A 26,696-nucleotide genomic window follows, 5' to 3' on the forward strand; every position below is an offset into this window, starting at 1 on the left:
ATGAATTTTTTCTGTAATGTCTATCCTATTTCAAAATACATTGTTTCCTACTTGTTTTTTTAATTCCGACGATATAAAAAAATCTAAAAAGCAAACGAAAGCATTACGAAATTTAAAACAAAAGCATTGCGAAATTAAAAACAAGCGTTCCCAGTGAAAGCGCGGACAATAATGACACATTTGCCTAAACATCCACCTCACTAGAATCACGAGAACGCTTCCCTGGAAAATATATGACGCAGGTGTGCATTGCCTCCTTTTTTTATTAGCGCAGGTGCAATGTGTCACTCGCCTGCGATGGAAAATAACACAAGAACTCAACACTAAAGCATTTATAGAATCTGAATTTCACAAGCCTGTAAGAAATTCATCATAAGAACAGAGCTCGTTGACAAGTGAAGTGTTTGTGAAATACAAATTCAATACAAGTTGTGATTTACAAGTTCAAGTATGTATCTGGTATTGTTTAATATTTGTTGTGTGTTTGAAGAAGTGACAGACGATTTTTTGAATGATAGACGCTTAAAGGCGTGTTTTATTTTATGTTTTCATTCGAAGAGTGACATTGATAGCATGATTTTGTTTATGTTCTCTCCGATTTCGTTGCTTTATGCCCTTTCCTTTTATGTTAGGATATTTATTTTTGACATACAATTATATTTCTACTGGAAAGTAACTGTTGCAATTTGCAGTAAGTAAAATGATAACATGATAAATGATAATGCAACAATTAAAAAAACGGATAAAATTGTAAATATAATTAAATTTTATAAATTTACAAATATAAAAATAATTCTTTTTATGCACTGATTAAAGAAAGTAATGTGTTAATTACAAAGTTTCTCATAAAACAGGTAATTAATTTAATGTTCATATTTTTTAATCGTAATTTGAAAAAAACTACCTCAGACGATTTCAAAAGTCAGAAAAATTTAAACACATCATTTTTGCATACAAGTTAAGAATGCATGAATCCTTACTTTAAATAGGAGAAAAGTAGACTCGAAATAGGGTTTTTTTTCTGATAAGATTTAGATTTTATCTTTGACGACGGTAAAAATGTTGTACCAGTAAATATTTTACAATTTCTTATACGCTAAGCCATATGCTATACCGGCATTTTTCTTTCTATTTTTTTTTTTTTTATCTTTGCATATCGCTTAGTGCGTAAGCTGTATCAATATTTTTACCTTTACTAATGAGTTGATACATATATCAATAAATATGTTAGACCAATAGATAATAATATGTTGATACATATACCAATAGATACGTATAACAATAGATATATATACCAATAGATATGTTAACATACATTAATGAACTTATACGTATGTTATCCTAGTAAGCCATTAGAATTTCTCTGCCTTATTAACACTAAATTATCGGGTCCCCAATACCACTTTGCAAAGAATTTTCTACTTTTTTTTTTCATTCTATTACGACATAATGATAAACATCATTAATGTATGAGTGAAAACAAGAATAGGTGAACCCACGTGCGGTTAAAATTGATCATAGATGTAACTTTAACTTAAAAAAAAAAAGGCAAAACATTTCTCTAACTCTTAGAGAAGATCTGTGTCCTTTGATAAATTAAAGCTCTAGAAATCTTTGGCGGACCATTAGTTCCCTGAAAATATCGATTGTGCTGAATTTCATTTAAATTTCTTATTCCTATCTTCATGTTTGTAATATTCTAAGCAATTTTAAGTATCAAATTATGATGTATTACTTTAATAGCCTTACACCTATTTTTTTATCGTGTGTACATGATCTTTCCTACTGGAATCGAGTCCATGACATCCTAACACTATTAAAAACTTAAGTGTTTGGTAATCTATTTCAAGCTACACACTATTCTGTGGTTATGCGATTCCCATAAAGTTCTCACAAATTAAACGTAATTTTTGTTTCCTTCAGCTGTGAAAAATAGAAGAAAATTGCGCCATTAAATATTTGATAATGAAAGCAGTTTGAATTCTATTGCAAAAATGAAATATTCAAAATTCAGAAAAACTATTCTACAGCAACTAAATTGGTTTCATTAAAAAGACAAGTTTTTTATATTTTAAAATATTGTAAAACCTCCTTTGTGAGATAATATTTAAGGAAATTATCGCAGAAAAATGCTAAAATCTCACTTATCTTTTGTACATTTTGAATTATAATTAAAATTTTATAAGATCGTTCCAAGCTGCTCGTTTCTACCCTATAAAGTACTATCTCTGTACAAATTTGGAAGCTCCTGGTTAAAAGGTCTTTCCTATATAGTGTCAATACACACGTGCACGCACGCAAGCACGCATTTACGTACTCTTCTTTATTACAGACAGACATCCTCAATAAATCTAACCTTTTATTCTCTTCAAAAGATAATGATGAAATCTTCTACAGCTTCATCAGTTCTAATAATTTGTTCTGTTCAAAAGAAATGTGATAGAATCAAATAGCTTCAGCATACCTCAACTACTTTTTATTATAAATCCTATTCTGCTCCAAAGAAATGAACTGAACAATCCCAAAAGATTTGTGTTTTTTTATCCATATGGAAAGAGATGCGGTGAAAAATTGAGCAAATTTTCTTATTATTGCCAGTGATCAATCTTTAAAATGTATGAATGGTCTTTATGATGTTTGAATGAGAATCTATAAATTTACTGTATGAAAGGTTTCAAATTCAAATCTTGCGTTAATTTTGGAACACCCTTTATTTTTGAGTACATATTTAAATGTGCGACTAATTTTTGTTTTTCTCGCACTCTTAATCTAAATATTATTTAAAGCATGTTATGTATATCATGTTAAATATTTTTTTTTTCTAGTTATGTCTACTTTTAAAATTAACTACAATTATTTTTCCCCCAAAGATGTTTTACTGACTTTTCCTCTTCAAGGATTTTTCATTGACTTTTTCCCACATTAAAATCATTATTACGTGAGGCCAATATTCAGTATACAAAGATGGATCGATAAATAAGACAGAATTTACGATAGTTCGGTAATGGACAGGCTACTCGGCTTTTCCCCGTCATCTATATATAATTCCTGTTTCCTGTTACTGATAGTAACCCCCGACTCAGAATCCAGAAAGGCAGTATTCCGGGTGAATAAACTGGTCGCCAAAGGCAACTAGTTCTTCATAAACATAGCCTTATTTTAATAATCGTAAGTTACATCACTCAAATAATCTCAAAAAGGTAATTGAATAGCTAAAACATCAACATTAAAGTAGCTGTGCCATTTGGTTCTCTATCATATCAAGTCTGAGGCTCTTCATTTCTACACGTGCAATTCTGTGATACACAGCAAATATGAGAAATTTTGATTAAAAAAAAAACATTGGCCCGAATTAAACCTTGTAGGAATCCACCATAAACAAGTTTGGGAGGTTTTTTTTTTTTTTTTTTTTTTTTTTTCCCCTCTTCAACTTCCAAAATCGGATTTTTTTTTATTAGATTTAATATAACACTTTTAAAACATTTTTTAAACTACAAATATTGCGACAAAATGTAACGATGTATAACAGTTAAATATTATGACAAATCTTGAAGTGATTTTAAACAAAATAGAAAAAAAAAAATCGAAAACATTTTTAGCATTTTTTAAACACTCTAAAGCACCCCTACTCGTTCCTTTACAGATATGGTTGCAAATCTGCCATCTGACCCATTGTAGGACCACCCCCGCTTATGGGAGCTTCCCGCAAACTGTAGGTAAAATGAACGGACATAAAAGAATCCCGGAAAACCACGAGAGAAGGGAAAGAGGCTTCTCGGAACGGGGCTTAACACAAAGCATATCGTGATTGTTTATATGTGAGTCAATCAACCTACTATTTAAAAAACAGAAAGAAAAGGAAGAAAAATATGGGCCTCCACGGTCTGCGAAAATTCCTTAAAAATAATATTCTGAAGTATATAAACGATTTCTGATTGAATGATTTCAACCATAAAATTCATGCAGTTCCAATGAAAGTATCTATGTATATAAAAAGCTAACGTACGTGGCACTTTACTTATTGTCGAATGGCAACAGTCAAATGTAAACAATCATACGAATTTCAGATTTTCTCATTGATTGTTTTTACAACTGCATTCGCTGTTCGCTTGATTAGTTAATTGAGCTGCCAAATATTATAGAAAATTTTTTGGAGAGAGTTCGCCGTGTCACCAAAAAGTATATTCACTCAGAGGAAAGAATGCATAAAAGAAATTAAGAAATAGGCGTCAAACAGAAAATTTTAATCATGCGCAAAAATAAACTTAACCGTTCTTTGTTAAGTAATCGTTATGACTTGCTCACGGCTATTGATATTCATATTATCCAAAACAATTATCGTACAAAAATAATCTTTGCAGTATCTTAAGACTCCAAAGCAATTATCATTTTAATCATATTAATTTCATTTCCGTATAATTTTCTTCCTTTATATTAATAATTTTAATTCAGTTTGATGTTTTCAGTCGTATCAAAAAATAAGTTAAATGTTTTTTAATGATTCCATATTCATTATTTAACAGCCTAAAAAAAGTCATTTATCTAGATAAAAAAAATGGGTCATCAAAGGCGGCTTGTAAAATTAAACTTCACTAAAAATGTCTTTAAAAAATTCGGAGGTCCCGGGGTTTTCCAAAGTTAGGAGAGCATATATATATATATATATATATGTAACATTATTTTATGTGAAGCAGAATGCAGTTTGAAGACAGTGAAGATACTTTTGATTTCGTGACTTCGTTTTATTTCATTTTGAAGAAGCAGGCATATGTACAAGCGATGAGCACAAAGAACGACACAGAAAAGGAATGAGGAAAAAAGCTCTTGGACATTTTATCCCTGGTCTTATATAACCTATGATTTTGATAGGGAAAATATTTCTTTACAGTGCTAATATATTACGAGATTTCGATAGGGATTTTCGTTAACACGCGCGGAGAAGGTAGGGGAAACGCAGGGAGATTTTAAAAAAGAATTTGCCTCATCAGCGGTATTTTGCCTCTTCATGCGGAACGTGGGAAAGTTAGGCTTTTAGCTGATTCAGCAATTTAACAAAACTTCTCTTGAATTTATTAAGTAGAGACAGTGGAATTGGATCACGAAATAAGAGAATGAACTTACTATGGGCTAAATTAAGATAAAAGCTTGGAAATTAATTAAATTGAAATTAAGAGTTTAAAATATCATTATATATATATATATATATCTTAATATATATAAATTACGTGTCACGTTGTTTGTCCGCGATGGACTCCTAAACTACTTAACCGATTTTAATCAAATTTGCACACCGTGTGCAGTTTGATCTAACTTAAAAGATAGGATAGACCTTTTTTGAATTTTTAATTAGAATTTTAATTATTAATTAAAAACTAACTTTCCGCCAAAAAATCTTTTCGTTTTCTCCACCGCCAAATGTGTACGGCTTCAGTTTTTTTTTCCCAACAGTCATGAGGCTATGCTTAAGATTTTTCGGCTGATTATTTGAAACGATTCTATTTATTTTCTTAATGTTTGATGCATTTAAAATTAAACATTGTTAATTAATCGATCTTTCAGATTCATTCTTAAGTACTTTTGAATTAAAATAAAACAGAATAAAGGAAATTAAAAATGTATAATCTGCATAGCGTTACCCCAACTGGCGTAGAAAAATTAGAGCATTTGCGTTACCATAACTGGCGTTGAAAATTTACGCATGCGCATGTGTTCTGATTGTTGACAACTATTTTCAACGGAGGCGGACATGATTTAAATTATTTTTAGGTTAGTTGTATGCTTTTGTAATTAAATTGTATTTATGTTAGTTATATATTTTTTGTATACGCTTTTAGTGTTAAGTGCATCATTTTTTTAGTTTTTTTAACCTGTTTTCAACCGATTATTTTATACGATTCGTTTTATTTTCTTAGTGTTTAAAGCATTTAAAATTAAACATTGTTAATTAATCGTTCTGGTCATAATGAATCTGAGAATATTTTGTTTACAAATTCTTGAAATATTACATAAATTAGGAAAGATATTCTTTAGTGCCCATAAAGTTTAAACGCTCAGTGACTGTTTTCAGTAATCATATTACAAAAAAATACTTTGTTTCAGTAAAAAATATTATTATATTAATTGCAGATTAATCCTTTCCACTTTAATTTATAGTATAAATTCTATGGGAACTAACAGAAAATTAGAAAGATACATATTACGTTATGACTGGAGGCGTTTATAATATTAAGAGAGAATTATATGACTATCAAAATTTGAAGTTTTAAAATATTTTGATGAAGAAGCTATTAAAGTAGGAATTGCATAAAATATTTAATTATTAAAATTTTAACGAACATTAAGATTGGCGAACCGATTGGTCGCCAAAGGCGGCTAGTATATATATATATATATATATATATATATATATATATATATATATATATATATATATATATATATATATATATATATATATATATATATATATATATATATATATATATATATATATATATATATATATATATATATATATATATATATATATATATATATATATATATATATATATATATATATATATTATTTGTATCAAAAATCTTCCAAGGTTTACTTTCATTCTTTTTTAAATTTCAGACATGAAGTTCTTACTTTGTCGCGTGGTCACCACTACCTTGTGTGTTGTGGGAATCATTGCAAAATCCGAGTGCGAGAATCAGCAAAGGAGCGCTCTAAAAGGGTCCGAAGGAGAGTGGATTCCCAAATGCACGGAATCGGGGGATTTCAAAGATCTGCAGTGCAAAGAGGATGGGTCTGAGTGTAAATGCGTGAGACCTGACGGCACCCATATCAAGGAATTCTCGCCGAAAATCAAAGCCTGCGCCTGTCATGTCCATCTCGACAAAGTTCGTGCAAAGGGTAAGTTTATTTAGCTAGTATATTGTTACGGAACCTCTTCCACTAAGTCCGTAAAATCAACGGGTTCGCTTGTAGTGGGTGTATGGTGTAACAAACGACGACTTTTATTAACACGAAGACAAGAATACACAAATATGCAGACGGGTCGTACACAAGCAATACACAGCAGCATACTTACAACAAACAGTAGTCCACAAGTAGTAATCGGTAGTAATAACAACAACAGCACACAAAGTGGCCAGACAGACCTCAGCAGGAGGAGAGAATCGACACTCTACGATCTTCCCAAACGCCTGCAATTATCCACTGTCTCCTCACTTTAACTGTATCCAACTGTCAATTCACCACTACACAACAGACTAATCCACACACAACACGATGCTGCTTCTCTAATAAATTCCAGGATTCGGCACACAGCTCAATTCACCAATGGCTTGTACTCCACTCAAAGCTTGCGCTTCTCTGGGCTGATCTAACTATTCGCCGCTGACTCATTATACGAATCTAAACCTCTGAATGACTCTTTCCACGACTGTCTTCGGCTTGGACTACCGGCCTTTTATAGTTCCCGGGGCAGGACAGAAAAGGTTCTGGTAAAATCAAGCATAACTAAGCTTCTATTGGCTCTATCACCAAAATTCTTGAAGATTTTAGCTTTATCTATTTTACGCGCAAGTGTCGTCATCATCGTCTTACCACGGTTCAGAATTACGATGTCCGTCTCAAAATAACCCTTGTATAGCTTTCAAACGGGACGTAAATATAACTGAACTGAACCATTCCCCGCCCACGATTGGAAGTTTAGAGAGAACGGTGCCGATCCACATGCCAGATCAGAAAACATTGTTTTAAAAGTGAGAGTCTAGAAAAATGACTTCTGTCATTGAACAGTAAGAAATGCAGTTCCTCTTGACAGCCTGAAAATCTATTTTCATTCATGCATAAAAAAAAAGGCAAAGCATCTGTATATGTAAACCTTATATAAATGTTTAATGATGATGAAATCGTCCAATTATGAAGAAAACTTGAAAGCGAAAAGGAAATCACAAGCAGCTTTTTAGAAATTTCCTTAAAGTTCCAGTTTATTTAAAAATTCGGCAAGATTGCGGTCTTTTCCGAAAATATCTTTCAAAAATTATTTTTACAAGTTACAAAATTCAAATAATTACTTTTTTAATGATACCGATATGATTGCTGCAGAATTTTCTTTTCCATATTTTGATGATTTGTCTGAAATTATTTTTTATTATGTGAGAGCATGATCTTACTTTCGTTTGAAGGTTTTGAAAATACACGGCAGAAAATGGTCGATTTATCGCTTTTGAGGCATCCATTTTTCACTTATAGGGCTATTAGAAAATGATAAAGAAGGTTGTCACATGTGGCGACTTATCGCTAACAAAAAGTTACAACTTGGTGCAAATATCCGCCATGTACTCGGTTCTCCTGTGTGGCCAATAAAAGGTAGGATCGTATATATATATATATAAACTTTTAATTCAATTTTTCTAGCTGGCGAAGAATCTTTCTTTTAAACCTCGACCGATTTTGAGATGAAAAAAAAAATCGTTTTTCTAAATATGGACGCATGCGTAATCTGATTATCACGTGATTGTTTCAAACCGGTTTTAGCTGGTTAATGACAAATTAATTAAGACAAATAAGGACTTAAAAAATATTTACTGTTCTCACATGAAAACTGGAAATTTGTGATATTTCTATTTCATTCTTTTTATTGTTTCATTGAAAATTGTAGTTTTATGTGATGCAGCCTCCAGCTTTCACTGCACATTTTATTAATGAAATTCCACGCGAAAACTTATTTTTCACAATGATTAGTATGGTGTGATAATAGGTAACGGTTCTCTGTTTAATTTTGTTATATTTAGTTGTTTTATTTTATTTGTTTATTTTTTTGTATTCCATATTTTATTTTGCTGATATTTTCGACATCGTTCTCATTCAATCTAAAAACAACACAGTTTTTTTTTCAAAAAAAAAAAAAAACGCTAACAGAGCTTGTTTTTTATGATACGTTAAATATTTTAAATCCAAAAGAGTTATCCTCAATATTTTAAATCCTTTTTCTTTATTGCATCCAACACCATTCTTTCTTTTTATTATCTCCTACATATTTATAGAGCAAACATAAATATGTTGCTATATAAGTAGGTAGATAAGAACAAATAAGAAGATAAAAGATGTTTAACTGATTATATAAGAAATAATAATGAAACTGAATTCTTATAATTTCTTTCCCATGTTCTTAGCTGGCAGGATGGTAGGAGTGTATAAGCCACAGTGCGAGGAAGACGGCACTTACAAAAGGACGCAGTGTAATGGAAGCATCGGTAGCTGTTGGTGCGTGGACGAGAGAGGCCGAAAGACCAACAAAACCACAGATTGCTGACATCTGCAATGGGAAACCCATTGAGAATAAAATTCTATATATGAATTAAAATAAAGAATGAACACTGAAATTTATTTTGAGTCTAATAAAGTTTGGTTTACTTCAAATTGAGAAGCTACGTTTGCCTCAATTATATATATGTTGCCTGAAAGTAAAATGGGCTTAACAGTAGCAGTTGTTTAAAACAATACGAGTATCGAAATTTCGTTCATGGTCCAAAATGTTTGATTTAAATTAAGAAAATACTTCGTCGGAGATTATTTTTCTTTAACCCTCTCACAGATAAATCGCTCAACTTAGTTGGGTAACTTCTATATTGGACAGCAGGATTTGGGCGATTTTCTACTGTAAACGGAAGGTGTAATCTGAAAAGCAAGTTAACATTAACGGCCACTACAGGAGGGAATTGTCAACTATTTATATTTGATAGTGATGATTTACTTTTGTTTGCGGTATACTTTTAGAAAATGACAGAAAAAAACTGAGAGTTAATTTTATGAAACTAGGGAATATGAATAAAAATTTTCAAAATAAGAAATGTGATTAAAAAACAAATTATTAATTTCAGAAATGACACTTTTTATTTATTAAATCTTTAATTGATTTGGTTGTGAAAAATATTAAAGAATAAGAATAACGTAAGTAATTTTGGAGAATTTCACTTACTCGAATCGTCTGTGAAAAATTTATATTCAAGACAAGTATTGTTTGTAACATCAATGGTTATACAATATCCCTCGTAAGATGAATTACTTTTTATTTCAGAATATATATATATATATAACTTAACGTTGGAACTTGGAGTGAATGAGCTTTATTGAAGGAATCAAATTTTGAAAGTTATAAAATTCTGATGTTTAATTAAATTTATCAGTAATATAACAGAATCGTGAAATTTTATGCGTTTTTATTCTCAATACAATTTTAATGTTTTCGTTATTTAATAATCCATTAATATTTTAGCTGAATTAGATTTTATAAATCAGGGATTTCATAGTTGCGAATGTGATACCAAGAATAATTTCAAGATTCCATGATCAAATAAAAACTAATCAGTAAGAAATAATTAAAATAGAAATAAAAATAATAAATAAAACTAATCAGTAAGAAATAATTAAAATAAAAATAAAAACAATAAGTAAAACTAATCATTAAGAAATAATTAAAATTAATTATTTTTTCTTTTTAGTACATTAAAAAAAATTCTATCTTTTACATATTTTTATTAAATTTGTGTTCTCTTAAAATAATATTCCTCATAGTTTAGACAAAAACATGCAAAACACAACACATTAAATTTTAGTTTCAATGGATTCATATTCAATTCATATTAACAAACCGCATATCAATGATTTAAATTCATTTCTTAAAGCAAGATTATGATTTAAAATCTTGAACATGGCCTTTTAGAGGCTTATAATTAAAACCTTTTAACACTATAAATTTTTTTAAACATTTCCAAAATTTTATAAAATTGAAATTACTAAAAAATTTAAATGGTTTGAAAAAACAGCCAAGAAAATTCAATAATAATAAAAAGATCAATAACTTTTCCAGCCCAAATAGCAAACTCTGAAAAAAATGCTTTGATTAAAATATTTTAATTTAACTTTTAAATTTAATAACTATAAATATTATAATCACTTTTCTTATGCATATATATATATAGTTGATTTGATATAACTCAAAAAAAAAATTTCATACCTTAATAATATCGAATATATTAAGGGAATAGCTACTGTAATCAGCAAATAATAAAAATGCATTTGTCTCGGCTATAAAATTTCTTTATTGAACTAGAGACCTGATATATTTGTAATTCGAATCTGTTGCTGTTACTTATAGCACTTCACAAGCCTTATAGTACTTACTTATAGCACTTCACGAACTGTCAGTGATTTAAGCAGAGTGTGCAGTAGCTTCTGAGGGCACAGTCCCTGAGCACCCCCCCCCCCCCCCGAAGACAAAAGTCTGACTTCTAGCTCTTATGATGATGACATACACATTCGCTTGCACAACCCTTTTTTTACAGGAGGGCTCTTTCACACAACTCACAGATAGAGCACAGGGAAGAGAACAAACATACCCGAAACAGGACTCGAACCCGGGACCAGGGCCGGCTATTTGGAGGGTGAGGCGGGTGCTATGCACCCAGGCCCCGCGACTAAGGGGGGGGGCCACCGTCATTAAGAATTAATAGAGTGTTCTGAATAATAATAGCGTTTACACGTACTGAAAGTATAAAAGTTTGTTTGCACGTGGCTGGTGATCTTCGACTGATGCCGTTATTACGCAATGATAGCCGTGATACCTATCAAGGGGGGGGGGGGAGGAAGTTGATTTGTGAATAAAGAAATCCCCTTCAAACATGTTAAGACAGAGCGGCTCGACTTCTGGGCGCTAGCGGTGACCAGAAATCAAGGATGAGGTTGGGTTGAAATGGATTTGTAAATCATCAACTATCTACTTTTTTTTTTCTACATCTAATGTAATATATTTTATGTGTGCATCTGTGCATATTTGTTTACATTAAGTTGTTGAAACAAAATGTAAAACGAAGATAAATGAAACGATCAACTCCTAGCAATGCACGCTGCATTACTTCTTCATCGGAAAAGACCAGAATAAGAATAATTAAGGAAGAAGTTTAAATGGAGCAGTCGATAGATTTGGAAATATACGAAGTTTACAGTATATATTATAGTCTAATATAAGTGTGCAAATATTATTAATATAAGGTAAGTGGATTAGTCGCTTATCTCACTAGGTTATAGCGTATAGTATAGCATATATTAATTTGATAATTCATTCTATAAACTGCTTAATACTGTTAGATTTAACCATGCCCATGCCAATGAAATATGACTCTGAGTGTCAAAAAAGAAACTGATCATAAAAGAAAAAAAGAAGAAAAGTTAAACTTCACAAGCAGATCACTTTTCTTGGATTCGAAGTAATTCTGGAAAAAAAATTGCTTCAACTTCAGAAATTACAATTCAAACTTCAACTGGGGAAGAAATTTTTACTCCAATTACACAGTCTTGCAATGAAAATGTTGAAACGGTGAAATTTGTTGAAGAGCCGTGTGTTTATAGAAATATGACCGAATCAGAAAGTAATGACGGAAATTACAATAACAAATACGATCAAAGAGTATAAGAGATATCAAGAGTATAGGAGTATAAGTATAAGAGATATCAAGAGTATAAGAGAGTATTAGAGGTATCAAGAGAGTATAAATGATCCGTGTTTTTGGCCGAGTATTATAACTGATAAATATGGAATGTTTTGTGTTAAAGCAGACCTGTGCAATGGATTTTTTGCTAAAAATGCTGAAGGTAGATCATTTTCCGCTATGTACTACTGTAAAAAAATGCCAAATGGTGAAACCCAACTTGGTTGGGTTGGTTAATTTATTCAAACACGTAAGACTCCGTGTTTTGTTTTCGTTATATACTATTTTCCAAAAGAAGAAAAGATGACCAAACGACACGATTTATAGGTGGTTGTTATAATAACTGGAGAAAGCTGTCAACTGTAATCCAAGATCATTAGAGTTCTAGTTGTCATTTTAATTCGTCTATTGCTTGGGAAGAATTACTAAAATGATTAAATTTACGTTCAACTATTGGTAAAACAAATAAGTTAAATGGTTCTATTTTTCTAATCTTCCACTACGAGGAAATCGTGAAATAAAAGAATAGCATAATAATAGAAATATTTTATGTCTGATTGAATTATTAAGTAAATATGGCCCTGTGTTAATGGATCATATAAACAAAATAATAAATTTGAAAAATAGAATTGTGCATCATTTAGCACATAGTTAAAAGAAATTATTAAAAGTCCTTAACAAAATTAAACAGATATAAAAACAGCCATGTACTATAGTATTCAAAGGGATTGTACTCCTGATATTTCCCGTAAGCAACAAACTTCAATTATTATTAGATATGTAAAATTTGAAGAGAAAAGGTTAACTATAAACGAGTCATTTACAGGGTTTAAGTAACTGATGTGACTGAAGAAGGACTAACAAAAACTCTATTGAAAAGATTTACTGAGCTTGATTTAGATATTATGAATTATAAAGGGCAAGCATATGACAACGGTAGTAACGTGAAAAGGAAATATAAAGGAGTGCAATCTAGAATATTTTCTTTAAATCCGCAAGCAATTTATGTTTCTTGCCTATCCTTTCCTTTAATTTATTAATTTGTGATACCGCTTCCATCAGCATATATTGTTAAAAAAAAATGTCGGATATGTCAACGCTTATATTGCTTATTTTTTGCATCTATAAAAAGATGGAAAATTCTGCAAAGCATTTAAAAATTACTCTTAAACCATTATGTAACACTCGTGGGGAAGCTAAAATAGATTAGATGAAAGCAGTGTATATACAGTTTGAATAAACTTGTAATGCCCTAGAAGAATTTATTGATGTTTAAATGATGTAAGTAACGATAATACAGTGGTATCTAAAGCTAAAAGTTTATTAGTTGCAAGAAATGTCATTTATTTTATGTTTAATTGTATTGTTTGCAATATTTTCCAAAATTAACACTAAATCAATAATATCAATATAAAATCAATAAACTATTTCAAGCAGAAACAATTGTTCTTGACTCGGCTTTCAATTTAGTCAATCAAATTAAAATTGAAATCCAAAATTTAAGGACAAACTTTAACACATTTTTCGACGAAGCAAAAGTGCTAGCCCATAATTTGAACATTTTCCTGAAAAACGAATTCGAGAAATGAAAAGATTATGTTCCGAAGTTATAAAAAAAAAATCCGGTAGAGGAATTTAGATGTTATTTTTTAACACTGTAATTGGTGCTGTTATTGTACAAATAGAAGATGGGTTTAAAGGTATACCATATAGTATTTCTGATTTCAAATTAATCACTGATATAACAACTTTAGAAAAGTATGAATTAGAGAAATGTTCCAAACACTTTGTAAAGTTTTATAACATAGATGTAGATGAAAATCTAATCAAGAGATTTGTTTGTTACGGGATTTTATTTCGAATGAAAGAGATGTAAATAACGCACGAGGCATATTGCAATTCATACTAAATATTAATTATAATGAGTTATTGCTAAATGTATTAACTGTGTTTAAACTTTTCTTCACACTCGTGTACAACGTCATGTGACGGGCAACAAAGTTTATTCCCTGCGTCCAAAATGCAATGCGACTCAAGCTGCTCTACCCCATTTTGGCCTGCATCGGTTTCAATGAAGGCCAGCTGTTCTCGAGTCCTGAGGCAGCTGTGCTACATTGTTTGAAGGCGCTCGGCCTCATAGAACTGTTTGTTACTGTCGACCGGGTGGGATAGGCCACAACACAAACTTTTCTTTACGTTGCCAGTTACTACAGCAAGTGCTGAGAGCTCTTTCAGCAAATTAAAATTTAAAAAGAATTTTTTCGGTCAAGCATGTGTTCAGAACGCTTAAATGTACTTGCTGTATTGAGCATCGAAAAAGAAAGTGTAAAAAATTGTAATTTTTCTGAATTCATGTGTGAGCAAAAAAAAAAAAAAAAAAAAAAAAAAATCACGCTTTAAATAAATGTATATTAATAATATATGCTCAAATTTGTATTTTTTTTAATTTGTATTTTTATTTATTTATTTATTTATTCTTTACAAAAAAAATTAGGGCCCAAAATAACTTCTTGCAAACAGGACCCTTTGAAGAGTTGCACGGGACGCTCAGAGCACGGGGAAAACGCACTACCCCTAGGCCAGGTCGCCAGCATGTTTAGAATCCAGTAAAGTGTTTATAAATATCCATAGGAAAGTTCATTTGCTTGTATGGTATTCTGAGGTATTTCACAATTCAATAGATGATTCGAATATATTTAGAAAAACTACATGAAGAAGAAAATTATAAATCCTGACTATCGTGTAATAAGTTTAAGAAAAAACAAAAACATTATATTCTCTCTTCATACGTATTCTTTTACACACTAAGGTAGAATGGCACCTGGTGATTTTCTGTCACATCTTTATCACTCGAAGTGAAGGGAAAAGACGGATGAGATCACTCCAGTCGTCCATTAGTGAATAATTCTCCATATACAACTGAACTCGCAAGGGGAAAGCACGAGGCGGAAAATTGAGTTTGGGATGAGATTTATCATATTGGTAGTATCTTTAGGATGTTCACTCACGAAAATATTAAAGCGCAATACGGAGCCAATTTCCTGAGAAAGAACCGCAAACCTTTAACATAACTTATATACTAATATTGTCTCGCTGTTGCCGAGTGTTGGAATAGTGCAGTGGTTCAAGTGCTAGCCTAGAATTCACGAGACCCGAGTTCGGTCCTGGCTGGAATTTTTTGCTTTTATTTATTTATTTTCTTTCTAAATTATTTCAAATTAATTTAACAATTTACTAATAGTTTTAATTAATATGTTTTTCATTTTTTTATGCAAAATTAAATATTTATTCCCCTAATTCTTAGATTATAATTTAATTTTTAGAAGAAAAATAATTATAAATATGAATATTTTTTAAATACTCAAAATTATTTAAATTAAGTTAACAATTCAAAGATGGTTTCAAATAATATGATACTAATTTTTGTATGAAAAAATAAATGTATTTTTTCTTAATACCCAAATTATATATTTTTTTTAAAAAATGAAAGATATGAAAGTTTTTTTCTTTTAAAAAAATATTTAAATAAAACTACAGACAGTTTTAATGAATATGCAACTCTTTAATCAATCAAAAATGTTCTCAAAATAAATCTCTTTCAAAAATAAATGTTCATTCACCTAATACTTGAATCATAATTTTATTTTTGAACAGAAAAAAATAATAACAAACATAATTTAAATAATAACAAACATAATTTAAATAATGATAAACGGTAATTAAATTACTGATATCATAAAAATATTTTATTAATTTTTTATTACATATAAGAACCAGATTAGTAATTACCGTTAAGATATTTGAAACAAGATAGATATATTATGACATATTGCAAAATTAGTAAAAAATGATTACCTACAAGAGAAAACCTTTAGGAATAAGTTAGAAAACTCATTTACCTTAAAGAATATTTATTTTTCTTCAGAATTTTTGCAGCGTACAAAACATACCGTGTATTGTTACTAAAAATATTGAAGCCTCTGCCTATTCTTTGTTTAATTTAATACTTGGTTTCGACTTTTGCCTTTCGATTATTAATTTGTTTGCTGATATAATTTTATTAATTTCAGCTGCTCTCTTTAATTACCGATATAAATAAAACTTCGTTGAGTTGTAACAAAAATGTATCATTATTAAAATCTAAAAATTTAAAACTTTTAATAATTTTAAAATAAAAACTGTTATTTAAATTATTTTTATAGTTAAAATTAAATTTATGACACTTAAAATTCAAATTATAATTTAAGACTTTCATTTTTATCTCATATTCTGTTCTTTATTGCTGAGACCATGTTTCACATTCATTATCTTAAACTGATCACAGAGCCATATTTTACCTAGCGGCCTTTTTCGGAACCAAAACTTTAATTTATTAGGTTTCCATATGTTTCACTGAAACTAGCAGAAATTTCATAGAATCAAAAATGTTCAGACTGGAGTATACACAATCATATTCATACCCAAAAATTTTCATATATTAAAAATATTCATTTAATTCTGACTATCAGAAAATTTCATACCGGATGTTTAGAATTATAAGGTCTAATAGGGAATAAAGACTCATTAGTATTGGTATGTTTTCAATTAAAAGAGAAATGAATAATGAAATAAAGTTTTCAAAAGAAAAAAAGTTAACTGAATATAAACGAACATTCCCAGAGTGATCAGGAAATATCTTGATGGCATGATTGATTGATTGATTATTTTGATTATAGCGGAATGAAATAGCTAACGAGCACCTAAATGTCAATTCAATATATGCATAGGAGAGACAAAGCGCAGAATACTGAAGATCATAGTGACTAGTGGATAAAGTTTCAGCTGTGGAGACAGTCCCAGATTCGAAATCCAATTTTACAAACAATCTCTCTCGTTTATGATTCTGGTGTACAGTGATGAATCCTTCCCGTTCGTATAGTGGGAAAGTTTTGAGATGGGTGGAATATCGGTTCAGATGTCATTCCTTTTTTTCCCCTCTTGAGGTGCAAACTTGTGCGTTTTTTTCGCAGAACTGCCCTAGAGTTGTTTTAAAAACAGAGCATTAATAAAACTAAATGAACTATCATTCTAAAAGAAAATGATCGATTGATAAGATAATTGGTTTCAATTCTCGTAAAGTAAAGAAGACTTCTCCTAAGTAAAAGAAAATTATTGTAATCTCCCCCCCCCAAAAAAAAGAAAAGATTTAAATGAATTTTTCAATTCTAGTATAGATCATTCAAAGTCCAAAAGGATCATTTTTGGAATGAATCAAACTTCACTAACAAATAGAATTCTTTGCAATTTCTTTCCTTTACAATAGCCAGTTCTCTAATATATAATTCATTTTTATAACGACGAGCATGTTTTTTTCTTCTCCTAGAATTACCAATGAGATGGCAAGACATTTATGAAATAAAAATTTAATTAACTCGTCAATTTATTGGAAATTCAAGTTAATAAAAAAATTTAATAGTGCATTGTTATCAAGAACATATAAGTATTGGGGGACGCTGATGTTTAAAGAAACAGGAAATATAATAAACTACATTTCTGAATGTCAACATAATCGAAATTGAAAATAGATTTGATTTGTACTGGAATCATTATTTTATATAAATTCTAATATGGTAGTAGAAATGCCAAAAGACATCTCTACCATCCAATGGAACAAAAACAAACTTTTTTTGAAACCAGTAAGGCTTCAGGAGCTAGAATTATGTAACTTAGCTATCATTGCATAACATTTCAAATTCCGAGCATATCCAGAAATAACGGAAAAATCGTTTGTAAAATTCCTTCTTTATAAACATGTCAAGAGAAATAAAGTGTATAAAAAATCAATAGAATGTTTTCCCTCCCATTTCTCACATATTTTAGGTTTAACTTCGTAGTAGTGAGGGGAAAAAATAAATATACACTTTGAGTCTTTTTCGGTTGGCAGATTAAATCTGAAATGTTTCGACTCAATTCTAATTTTTTCGAAATTTCTTAATATTACAACACTTTTTCTTTGTATACGTCATACAGGCGAAAGTAAAAATATATATTTCAGACTCAGGGAAATTCAAAACATACAAATACACACATATCTCTGGGTGAAATATTTCAAAGATAACAATACTTTTCCTTGCATACCTATGCGAGAAATATAAAAAGCATAGATAGAAAGAAATCGCATTTTTGTAAATATCTGAAGAAATGCATTAAGGATTTTCATTAAATACGTGAGAAATATCAAGAAAACCGCGCGTGGAGCGCTTAGATCTATTGCAGCAGATGTGTGTTATCTGGAACTTTTTTGGAAAGAAATGCAGAAAAACGCAGAGATAAGCTGATTTTTTATTAGCTCCGTGAGAAATGCAAGCTGCTCCGTATCTAACGTGTTTTTATAGTCAGTTGTCAAGGCAATTCCTTCTTTAGAGTCCTGTTCTCATTGCACAGTACCGGTAGGTGAATTTCTGAAATATTTCTTTCGATTTCTGTGATTTAAATATCAAAACTCAAGCTTTAAGTTCATAAAATTTAGCATTTGTTTTATTTTTTTCCAAGTAGAAATGAGAACCACTCCTGATTATAATAGAAACAAACACCGATATCTTGAAGAAATAAACTCTGAGGTTGATATAAATTATCGGTGCTAATTTGAAAAGAGTTTTCAAAACATTAACTGAATATTATCAGTTTTGCTTACATTATCTGTTTGTTGTTGTTGTTACTTAAGGCACTTTACAAGCCCGCTTACAGTTATCTATCAGCGATTTAAACCGAGTGAGCGTCTCTTGTTTTTTCAGTAGCGCCAAGAGTACGACTTAGTTACTTTATGCGTCACATTCGCCTCTTTTTTAGAAGGGGTGGGGGGGGCGTATTCACACACCTCACAGAGAGAAAAGAAGAGCAACTATGCCCGAACCGGGACTCGAACGCGGGACGCCCAGAGCACGAGGAAGACCCGCTACCCCTATGCCAAGGCGCCGGCTTATCTGCTTTCTTATCTCATTTTTAACCAAAATATTGCATCTTGTTTTAGTACATTTGTTTTCCGACAGAGGGCATTACATTATGCGTATTTATAATGAAAATATATCGAAGAACTGTTTAGTTTTTGAAGCTACATAAAAGCTGTTTTGAAATCGACCACATAATTTTAAAACGGCCATTCGTGCTATATTTTAAATCGTTTACTATTTGATGAATTCAACGTGCTAGGTGCGTAGTATGTGTGCATAAATCATGCATAGTTATGATCCAAAATAGCTCTCGTGTTGCATCAGAATGAAGTGTTAATCCAACTTAGTTATACAAATTAAATGTCAAAGTAACTCAATTAGAAGCAAACTAATGAAAACCGAAAATCAAAGATGAAAACTTACAGTGCATGCTATTAACAGTGACGAATAGTTCTTAATTATATTTTGGCAGGATATACCAGTAAATTACGTGATGAAAAAATCCTCCGCAACGCTCTATAGGGCAAACCGTTGTACGCAGGGCTACCAAATTTGGCTACTTAATGCCTAATAAATATCCAAAGTGTTTTCAAAAAAATTATTAGATTCTGAGAAAGAAATTCATCGAATTATTTTTCTTTGTTAACTTCGGCTGCACAACGACCATCTTTAAACTTCATTAAAAAAATTAACTTTTCAGGGTTTCTAATTTTATTTTGGAACAATTTTTTTTTTTTTCTGATTTTAATAATGTTTTATGAATATTTTTTTCATGGAAATAATTTTTCATCAAAATATTTTTTTTTCTATCGTTTTAGATACTGAATTTATAAATGCGTTCATGGCAACTATGATAAATACAATTTGTGCGTGCACGCTATCACTGCTATAATTAAGAGAAAATAGATGGAGTAGACAGTAGATAGACGGATTAGATAGTAGATAGACAAACGAATCAAGTCTAGAATATAAGCATGCTATGATGTCTTGGAGGTCCAAATGTCCTTCATTTCTTTTATTCATTTTTTAAAAAAATTTACGAGTACTATATTTCACTCCATTTTCAAAATAATGCTATGTTTCAGTGATAAAAAGTAATTATCTAATACAATAATTTTAATAATCTAATACAATAATAATAATTTTTTGCAATAAAGTTTAATTTTAGTCAAAATACCAGATAAATGTCGAAGAAAAGATCCTCGCTGTTCGAAAAAAAAAGTGCTGATATTATAAAATTTTTCAAAATGATATTATGGAATTAAAGCAATTTTTTCTTCACATCATTACAAGACTTTTTGGTATTTTATTTTTGATTTCATTCAAATTCTGGCTCAAAATTCATTAATTGAAGATTATTGTTTTAAAAATTACAAAAATCTTTTAACGACTTTTTCTTGAATTATTTCATCAAGATGCTGCAATAACTCTAATCACCAATGGTTATGCTCATTTTCTATGATATAAAATCAGAACTAGTATCTTTGAAAAAAATTTGAAAACAACTAGAATTAACTTTTCTAGTTTCTTCCAGCACTTAGTGAAAATAAACGAACTTGTGCCATTTTTTATCAAGTGAATTATTGATAACATAATTGCATTATTATATTAAGTTGTAATTAAGAGAATATTAATATTTAAATAATTCTCATATTTTGTTTACTAATTTTTATAAATAAACACCATTTTTTTAAAAATTCTTTACATTAAAATATTCTTAACGATAATTATGCCATTGTTCAAAGAAAATCCTTTATTTTTATAATTATGAAATAACATCAGAAAATTTCTAGATAAATCAGTTAGCATGCTACAGAAAATCCGTATGGAAGAGTTCATCACTAAATGCTTATGCTTTTGTGACAATGAGCATTCCTCTTTTGTGGTTCCAATAAGAAACTGAAATTTTGCGTCACAACATCAGATGCCACAAAGATATTGCAAATTGCATTGCAACTAATTTACGGCGATACTGGCTCGCTTTAGCAGTTCCAATATGAAGCTGAAATTTTTTATAAAATTCAATAACATCAGGTGCCACAAAGACATTATACATTGCATTGCAACTCATTTGCGGCGATATTGCCATGAGTCATGCAAGACATTTTGAGTGATACCCTCGCTTCAAGAACAAAATACGACGGGAGATACACCAAGAAAATCGTAGAAAGTAACTGGTATGCTTCCAGGAACATTCTGGAATGTATAACGGAACATACTTAAAAAGTAGAAAATACCAATGGCACGCAGAAAAAAGAACCTGCTTTCAAGACAGTAGTATATCCACATTCATAAAAAAATAGTTTCTTCGCCATGGGTCTAATCTGGAAACGCTTTGAAACCCATTCATGATTTAATATTCTTATTGTTTCACAAATCCGTTTCCTTTTTTTTTCGAATCAGGCCTTGATTATCAAGTGATATAACTTTTATTTTAGGCTAAACTATGAAGTTCTTTGTGTGCGTTCTGGTGGCAACTTGTTGCGTGGCAGGTGCTCTGGCCCTCACTGAGTGCCAGGCCGTTAGAGAAAAGGAGTTGAAGTCCAACTCCCAGGTGAAGCTGGTGCCTCGATGCACGGAGGAAGGCGAGTACGAAGCGAAGCAATGCTTTGAGGGGTCCCCCTTCTGCATGTGCTGGAGGCCCGACGGTTCCCACATCACCGAACCTTCCCTCAAGATCAAGAGCTGCTCCTGTATCGTGCACAGGGACCAGGTGCAGAGCAGGAGTAAGTATCACTTTTTATAAGTAGTTATTTAAAAATGATACAAAGGCTACTTTTAAATGGATCTACTCATTTTGAATATCGGTCAGACGAAAAGGATAATGTCAGCACTAGCATCCCCTCTCCAATTCCCGAATCATGCCAGCAATGGGGCGATTGACCTATGACGTATCTTCAACAGAATCAGGCTTCGAGTCCAAAGTTCTCTGGTCCCATAATCGAAATTTTGCCATTAGTCTACTGCTCCATCTACAGTTAATCTAAGATTTATTTCCATACAAGAAACACAGAAATTTTTTTTTGAAAAAAAGAATTATTCCCAATTGCCTTTGTGGCTCGTGATATTTTTTTCAGTATACATTACAATGTAATGTAATTCTGACCTAATTTAAATTCTTACTAAAATTTGTGCCAGCATTTATTAAACTGGCTTTTTCTTTCTGAAACTATCAAGTTTGACCTTATTTAAAATTTTAATTCATTCTTTAGTTTAGAGTTACTCCAACAATTTGTATCAATCACTCTTAAACTCTTGCTGAGCTTTTCTCGCGCTTGACTTGGAATCAGAATTTCAGACTGAACAAGAATGTCATGAATTTGACACTAAAAAAGACGTCAAGGGGCAGTGAATGTGCGAAAGTAGATGGCGCCCTAGTTATAATTTGATTTTTTTTTCTCCTCTGCTCTCACTTGTCATCAATGTCTTAGCAAGAAAAAAGAGTGCCCAAATTATGGAATTATTTATTTACTCCGTGATTATATTTTTTCTTTAAAAATTGACATATCATTCTAAAGCATTATCGATATCGTGCCTAAGAGCTGTCAGGGCTTATGTACTCATGCATGCTATTCTCCCCAAGTTCTTATACTACCATCAAAAAGTTAACAATTTTGAGATCATTTCACTTCTTTAAAAGCACTGAAAAATATAAGTTATTTCACAGTAGCGCAGATAGTCATTTTCTCCTAGTTCCATTTATTTTCTTCCACTACTTATAACCCCTTTGTGGGAGTGGTATTTTTTTCTGGACAAAACATCATGGGAAAGGGCATTTTATTTTCTCATATGCAAAATATAGAAAAAATTGTCAAAAGATTAGAATTTAAGATTTCGATGAATCTACACATTTCAAACTTCCCTAACTTTCAAAAACACATTTTCGGAATTGTGGCTGGCTGTACGTGAACACGATAACTCAAAAACGCTTTGAGCAAGACGGTTGAAATTTGGCATATGGTCTTTGCACCAATTTAATAGATTTTTGTCATATTTTGAGAAAAAATTCATTCAGTTTGATCGGCTATCCGAATATATATTAACACAATAATTACAGAACGGAAAGAGCTAGATAGATATAATTTGGGACACAGATTTAAAAGCTAAATACTTATCAAATTTTGAATGAAATCCAACTATGGATTGTCTGTCTATCGGTGTGTACTTTGAGTTACAAGTAAACGCAATAATTCAAAAAATGCAATGACTTAAATACATCAAATTTGGTATGTGATTTTGAGATTACAAGCGCAGTTTCATGTCAAATTTTTGCTTCGATCGGTAGAAAAAAACGTGTCTGAAATCCTAATTTGATTTTTGGATACTATTAACACATGTCAGGGATTAATCGCAAATAACTCTCCAAGTATCAAGCGGTAGATTCAGTAAAAATGTTAAATTACGCCAAAGGTTAAGGTTTCGTAACTATTGTACGCTATGCAAGCAAGGCGTTCTCTGCCTTACCTAAGTCCTCCATTTTTTTTTTTTTTTTTATTTCCTTGCGGGGTGTGGAGGTAACACTTTTATTAGAGAGAAAGTTTAGAGGGAAATGCACAGTTAAATGAACGAAACGGAGTAAGGCCTCTAAGTAATAATCATATATCTGTCAAAATTTGAAGCTTAAAAATATCTCTTTTAAAGAAGACCTTAAGACCAAATTGCATAAAATATTTAATTAAAAACTTAAAGACTATAATTACCGGCAAACTAGTTGATCGCCAAAAGCGGCAAATGTATATAAAAACTGCAACGTTAGCTTAGTGATCATTGATACAGTCTAGCATAAAAAAATGTAAATGAAACGTGAAATCTACGATCCCATAATTAATCATTATTCATCCTTAATTTTATTCGCTATGCTCACATACCAAAAAAAAAAAAAAAAAAAGCCCTGCCTGCGTTCCTAGACACAAAAACAGTGTTACAGATTTCATTGGACAATTCTTATTATTGACATTTTCAGATTTTACCTGTCAGTCAATGGATTCATTGAATGAAATTTTGATTCCGCACTAGTGTACTATTTGGCTTTTCATTTGAATATATGTATTTATCTATTCCATGGAATTTATAATAATGAGTTATAAGTTTAAAAAGTCGGAAAGTAGAAGATCATTAAAGTCTTAAATTCTTATTATTTTCGTGCATAAATAGAAATGTGTTTTTAAAAACGGTTTTTATTCAGCAGTTAACTACTTGTTTTTAATCCTTTCAGGACTGGTCGGCAACTACCACCCTCAGTGCGAGCAGGACGGCACCTACAGCCGCATCCAGTGCCACGGAGGTATGGGCTTCTGCTGGTGTGTGGATGAGAACGGAAATAAGACTGGCAAGGACCTCAACGAGTGTTGACCGCCTCTTATATTTTTAAAATAAAATAAAAAATGTTTCAAAATTTGTTTTCCATCGTCATATTAGTTTCCAGTTAAAGTAAGGAAATCATCCACAGTTCAGAAATTTTGCTGAATTGTTCAGAGCAAGTGATGAGGAATGATCCAGATTTTAGATTTTTTTGGTCTCAAGTTAATAAAAAAAAAATCTAATTTACTGTCTCAGTTTTGAGTAAAATTCTTTTTTACTTTCTCTCATACAAAGTATAGAAGTCGGTAAAAAATTTCAATTTAAAATCTTGAAGAATCTTTTTCAAACCTTCCAGAGTCCAAAAAATATGTATTTGAAATGAAGTCTGTCTATTAACATGATAGCTCAAAAAGGCTTTCAGTTCAATGAGTGAAGAGTGACAGGGTCTTTACACAAAATGAGTAGATTTTAATCACATTTTGAACGAAATCCAATCACAGGAAATCTGTCTGTTCGAGTGTAAGTGAACTCGATAACAACAAAATATAAAGAGCTAAATAGACAAACTTTTGTAGAAAGACTTAGCATTTTAGCATATAATATGAAGATACGTATTTAATTTTAATCCAAATCATTCAAGTGGTTAACTGTCTATCGATCTAAACTTTTGTACGCTTGTAAATACGATCATTTAAAAATGTAATTAAATTCGTAAAAAGGTAAATGAGATTTGGTTCATAATTTAGAATGAATTGTCGATAGTATCAAATTTAGAACTACATTTAACAAAGGGTTGACCGTCTGTCAGTCTTGTACTTTTCGCATGCATGTAAACACAATGACTTAAAAAAAACTTAAATTACAATAATTCTTCTGCTGCACTTGAAACAATTCGGCAGGGTAAAACGCTTATAACCCAAGTAGTACACATTAGGCGATATATTATTCGACATTTAACAATATCATACAATATTTTTCAATATTATACAATATTGTGCAACATATGTGCTACTGGATGTACCGTCCCTCAGATTAATACAAATCTTCGAAAAATGATCTTGCATTTTTAGAAACCAGAATATTCGCAGTTAAAACCGAACAAACTAATTGGAGTGCAAAAAATTGCAGCAGTGAAGCAGAGGGCAGTAAGTGTACTTGCAACATCAAGGGAGGTGAATGCGCCTTATACAGAATCATAAGAAATGTCTTCCATTTTCATTCGTTTGAAGTATCGTACATACCATTGTTTTGGAGTGATGTTGAGGTAAGAAAAACATTTGCTTTAAAGGGCCACAGGACCTTTAAACTTCTAATTATTTGAAAAAATTTTTTATTATTTCATTTGATAGCCAAAACCTATCTGAAAAGTTTGTAGTTTTGCTTATGTGGGTACGTTAATTAATTTAAAAAATATAGTCAAAAACGTAAAAGTCACTGCTGATTTTTCATTCGGAAACATTTATTTTAAGCCAGTTTTTTTCAATACTACATATTCAGAACTTGCACGTAGGATTAAACAAAACTGGTTCATCGTAAATTTTTCAGGCATGTTTATGTACACATAACAAAGAAAACCATACAGAATAGAAGCATTATTAAGGATTCTTTTTTCAGTACTTGCTAATATGCTAAAAAGGTTTTTGTTTAAAAGCGTTATTATGTTTTAGCAACATAAAAAGTTAGATAACTCCAGTAAATCTATTAAAGTATTTATCACTTTGCATGATTATCAAGTTATGTTCTTTGGGAGTAAATTAGTCTAACATTTGTCAATATGAGTTGCTTACTTTCTGAAAAACTTTGCGCGCCAGCAAATTCTTTCTTCGACAATTTATACGGAACATTTTTATTTTACATATATTTTAACTAGCCGCCTTTGGCGACCAGCCGGTTCGCCAATCTTAATGTTCGTTAAAATTTCAATAATTAACTATTTTATGCAATTCCTACTTTAATAGCTTCTTCATCAAAATATTTTAAA

The 26,696-nt window shown here is 30.8% G+C and overlaps 2 protein-coding genes across 2 annotated transcripts; both read left to right on the top strand.

The window, feature by feature from the left end:
* Positions 1 to 251: 251 nt before the first annotated feature.
* Positions 252 to 9,417, top strand: LOC129987812 (U24-ctenitoxin-Pn1a-like). The gene is made up of 3 exons (XM_056095749.1): positions 252 to 448; positions 6,619 to 6,900; positions 9,171 to 9,417. The coding sequence occupies exons 2-3, from the start codon at positions 6,621 to 6,623 to the stop codon at positions 9,308 to 9,310; spliced, it is 420 nt and encodes a 139-aa protein (XP_055951724.1). The 5' UTR covers positions 252 to 448; positions 6,619 to 6,620; the 3' UTR covers positions 9,311 to 9,417.
* Positions 9,418 to 18,777: 9,360 nt separating this feature from the next.
* LOC129989255 (U24-ctenitoxin-Pn1a-like) lies at positions 18,778 to 24,813 on the top strand. The gene is made up of 3 exons (XM_056097647.1): positions 18,778 to 18,913; positions 21,853 to 22,140; positions 24,630 to 24,813. The coding sequence occupies exons 2-3, from the start codon at positions 21,861 to 21,863 to the stop codon at positions 24,764 to 24,766; spliced, it is 417 nt and encodes a 138-aa protein (XP_055953622.1). The 5' UTR covers positions 18,778 to 18,913; positions 21,853 to 21,860; the 3' UTR covers positions 24,767 to 24,813.
* Positions 24,814 to 26,696: the final 1,883 nt, after the last annotated feature.

The sequence above is a fragment of the Argiope bruennichi genome, chromosome 10 (genome assembly GCF_947563725.1).
Source record: "Argiope bruennichi chromosome 10, qqArgBrue1.1, whole genome shotgun sequence".
Taxonomy (NCBI): Eukaryota; Metazoa; Arthropoda; class Arachnida; order Araneae; family Araneidae; genus Argiope; species Argiope bruennichi.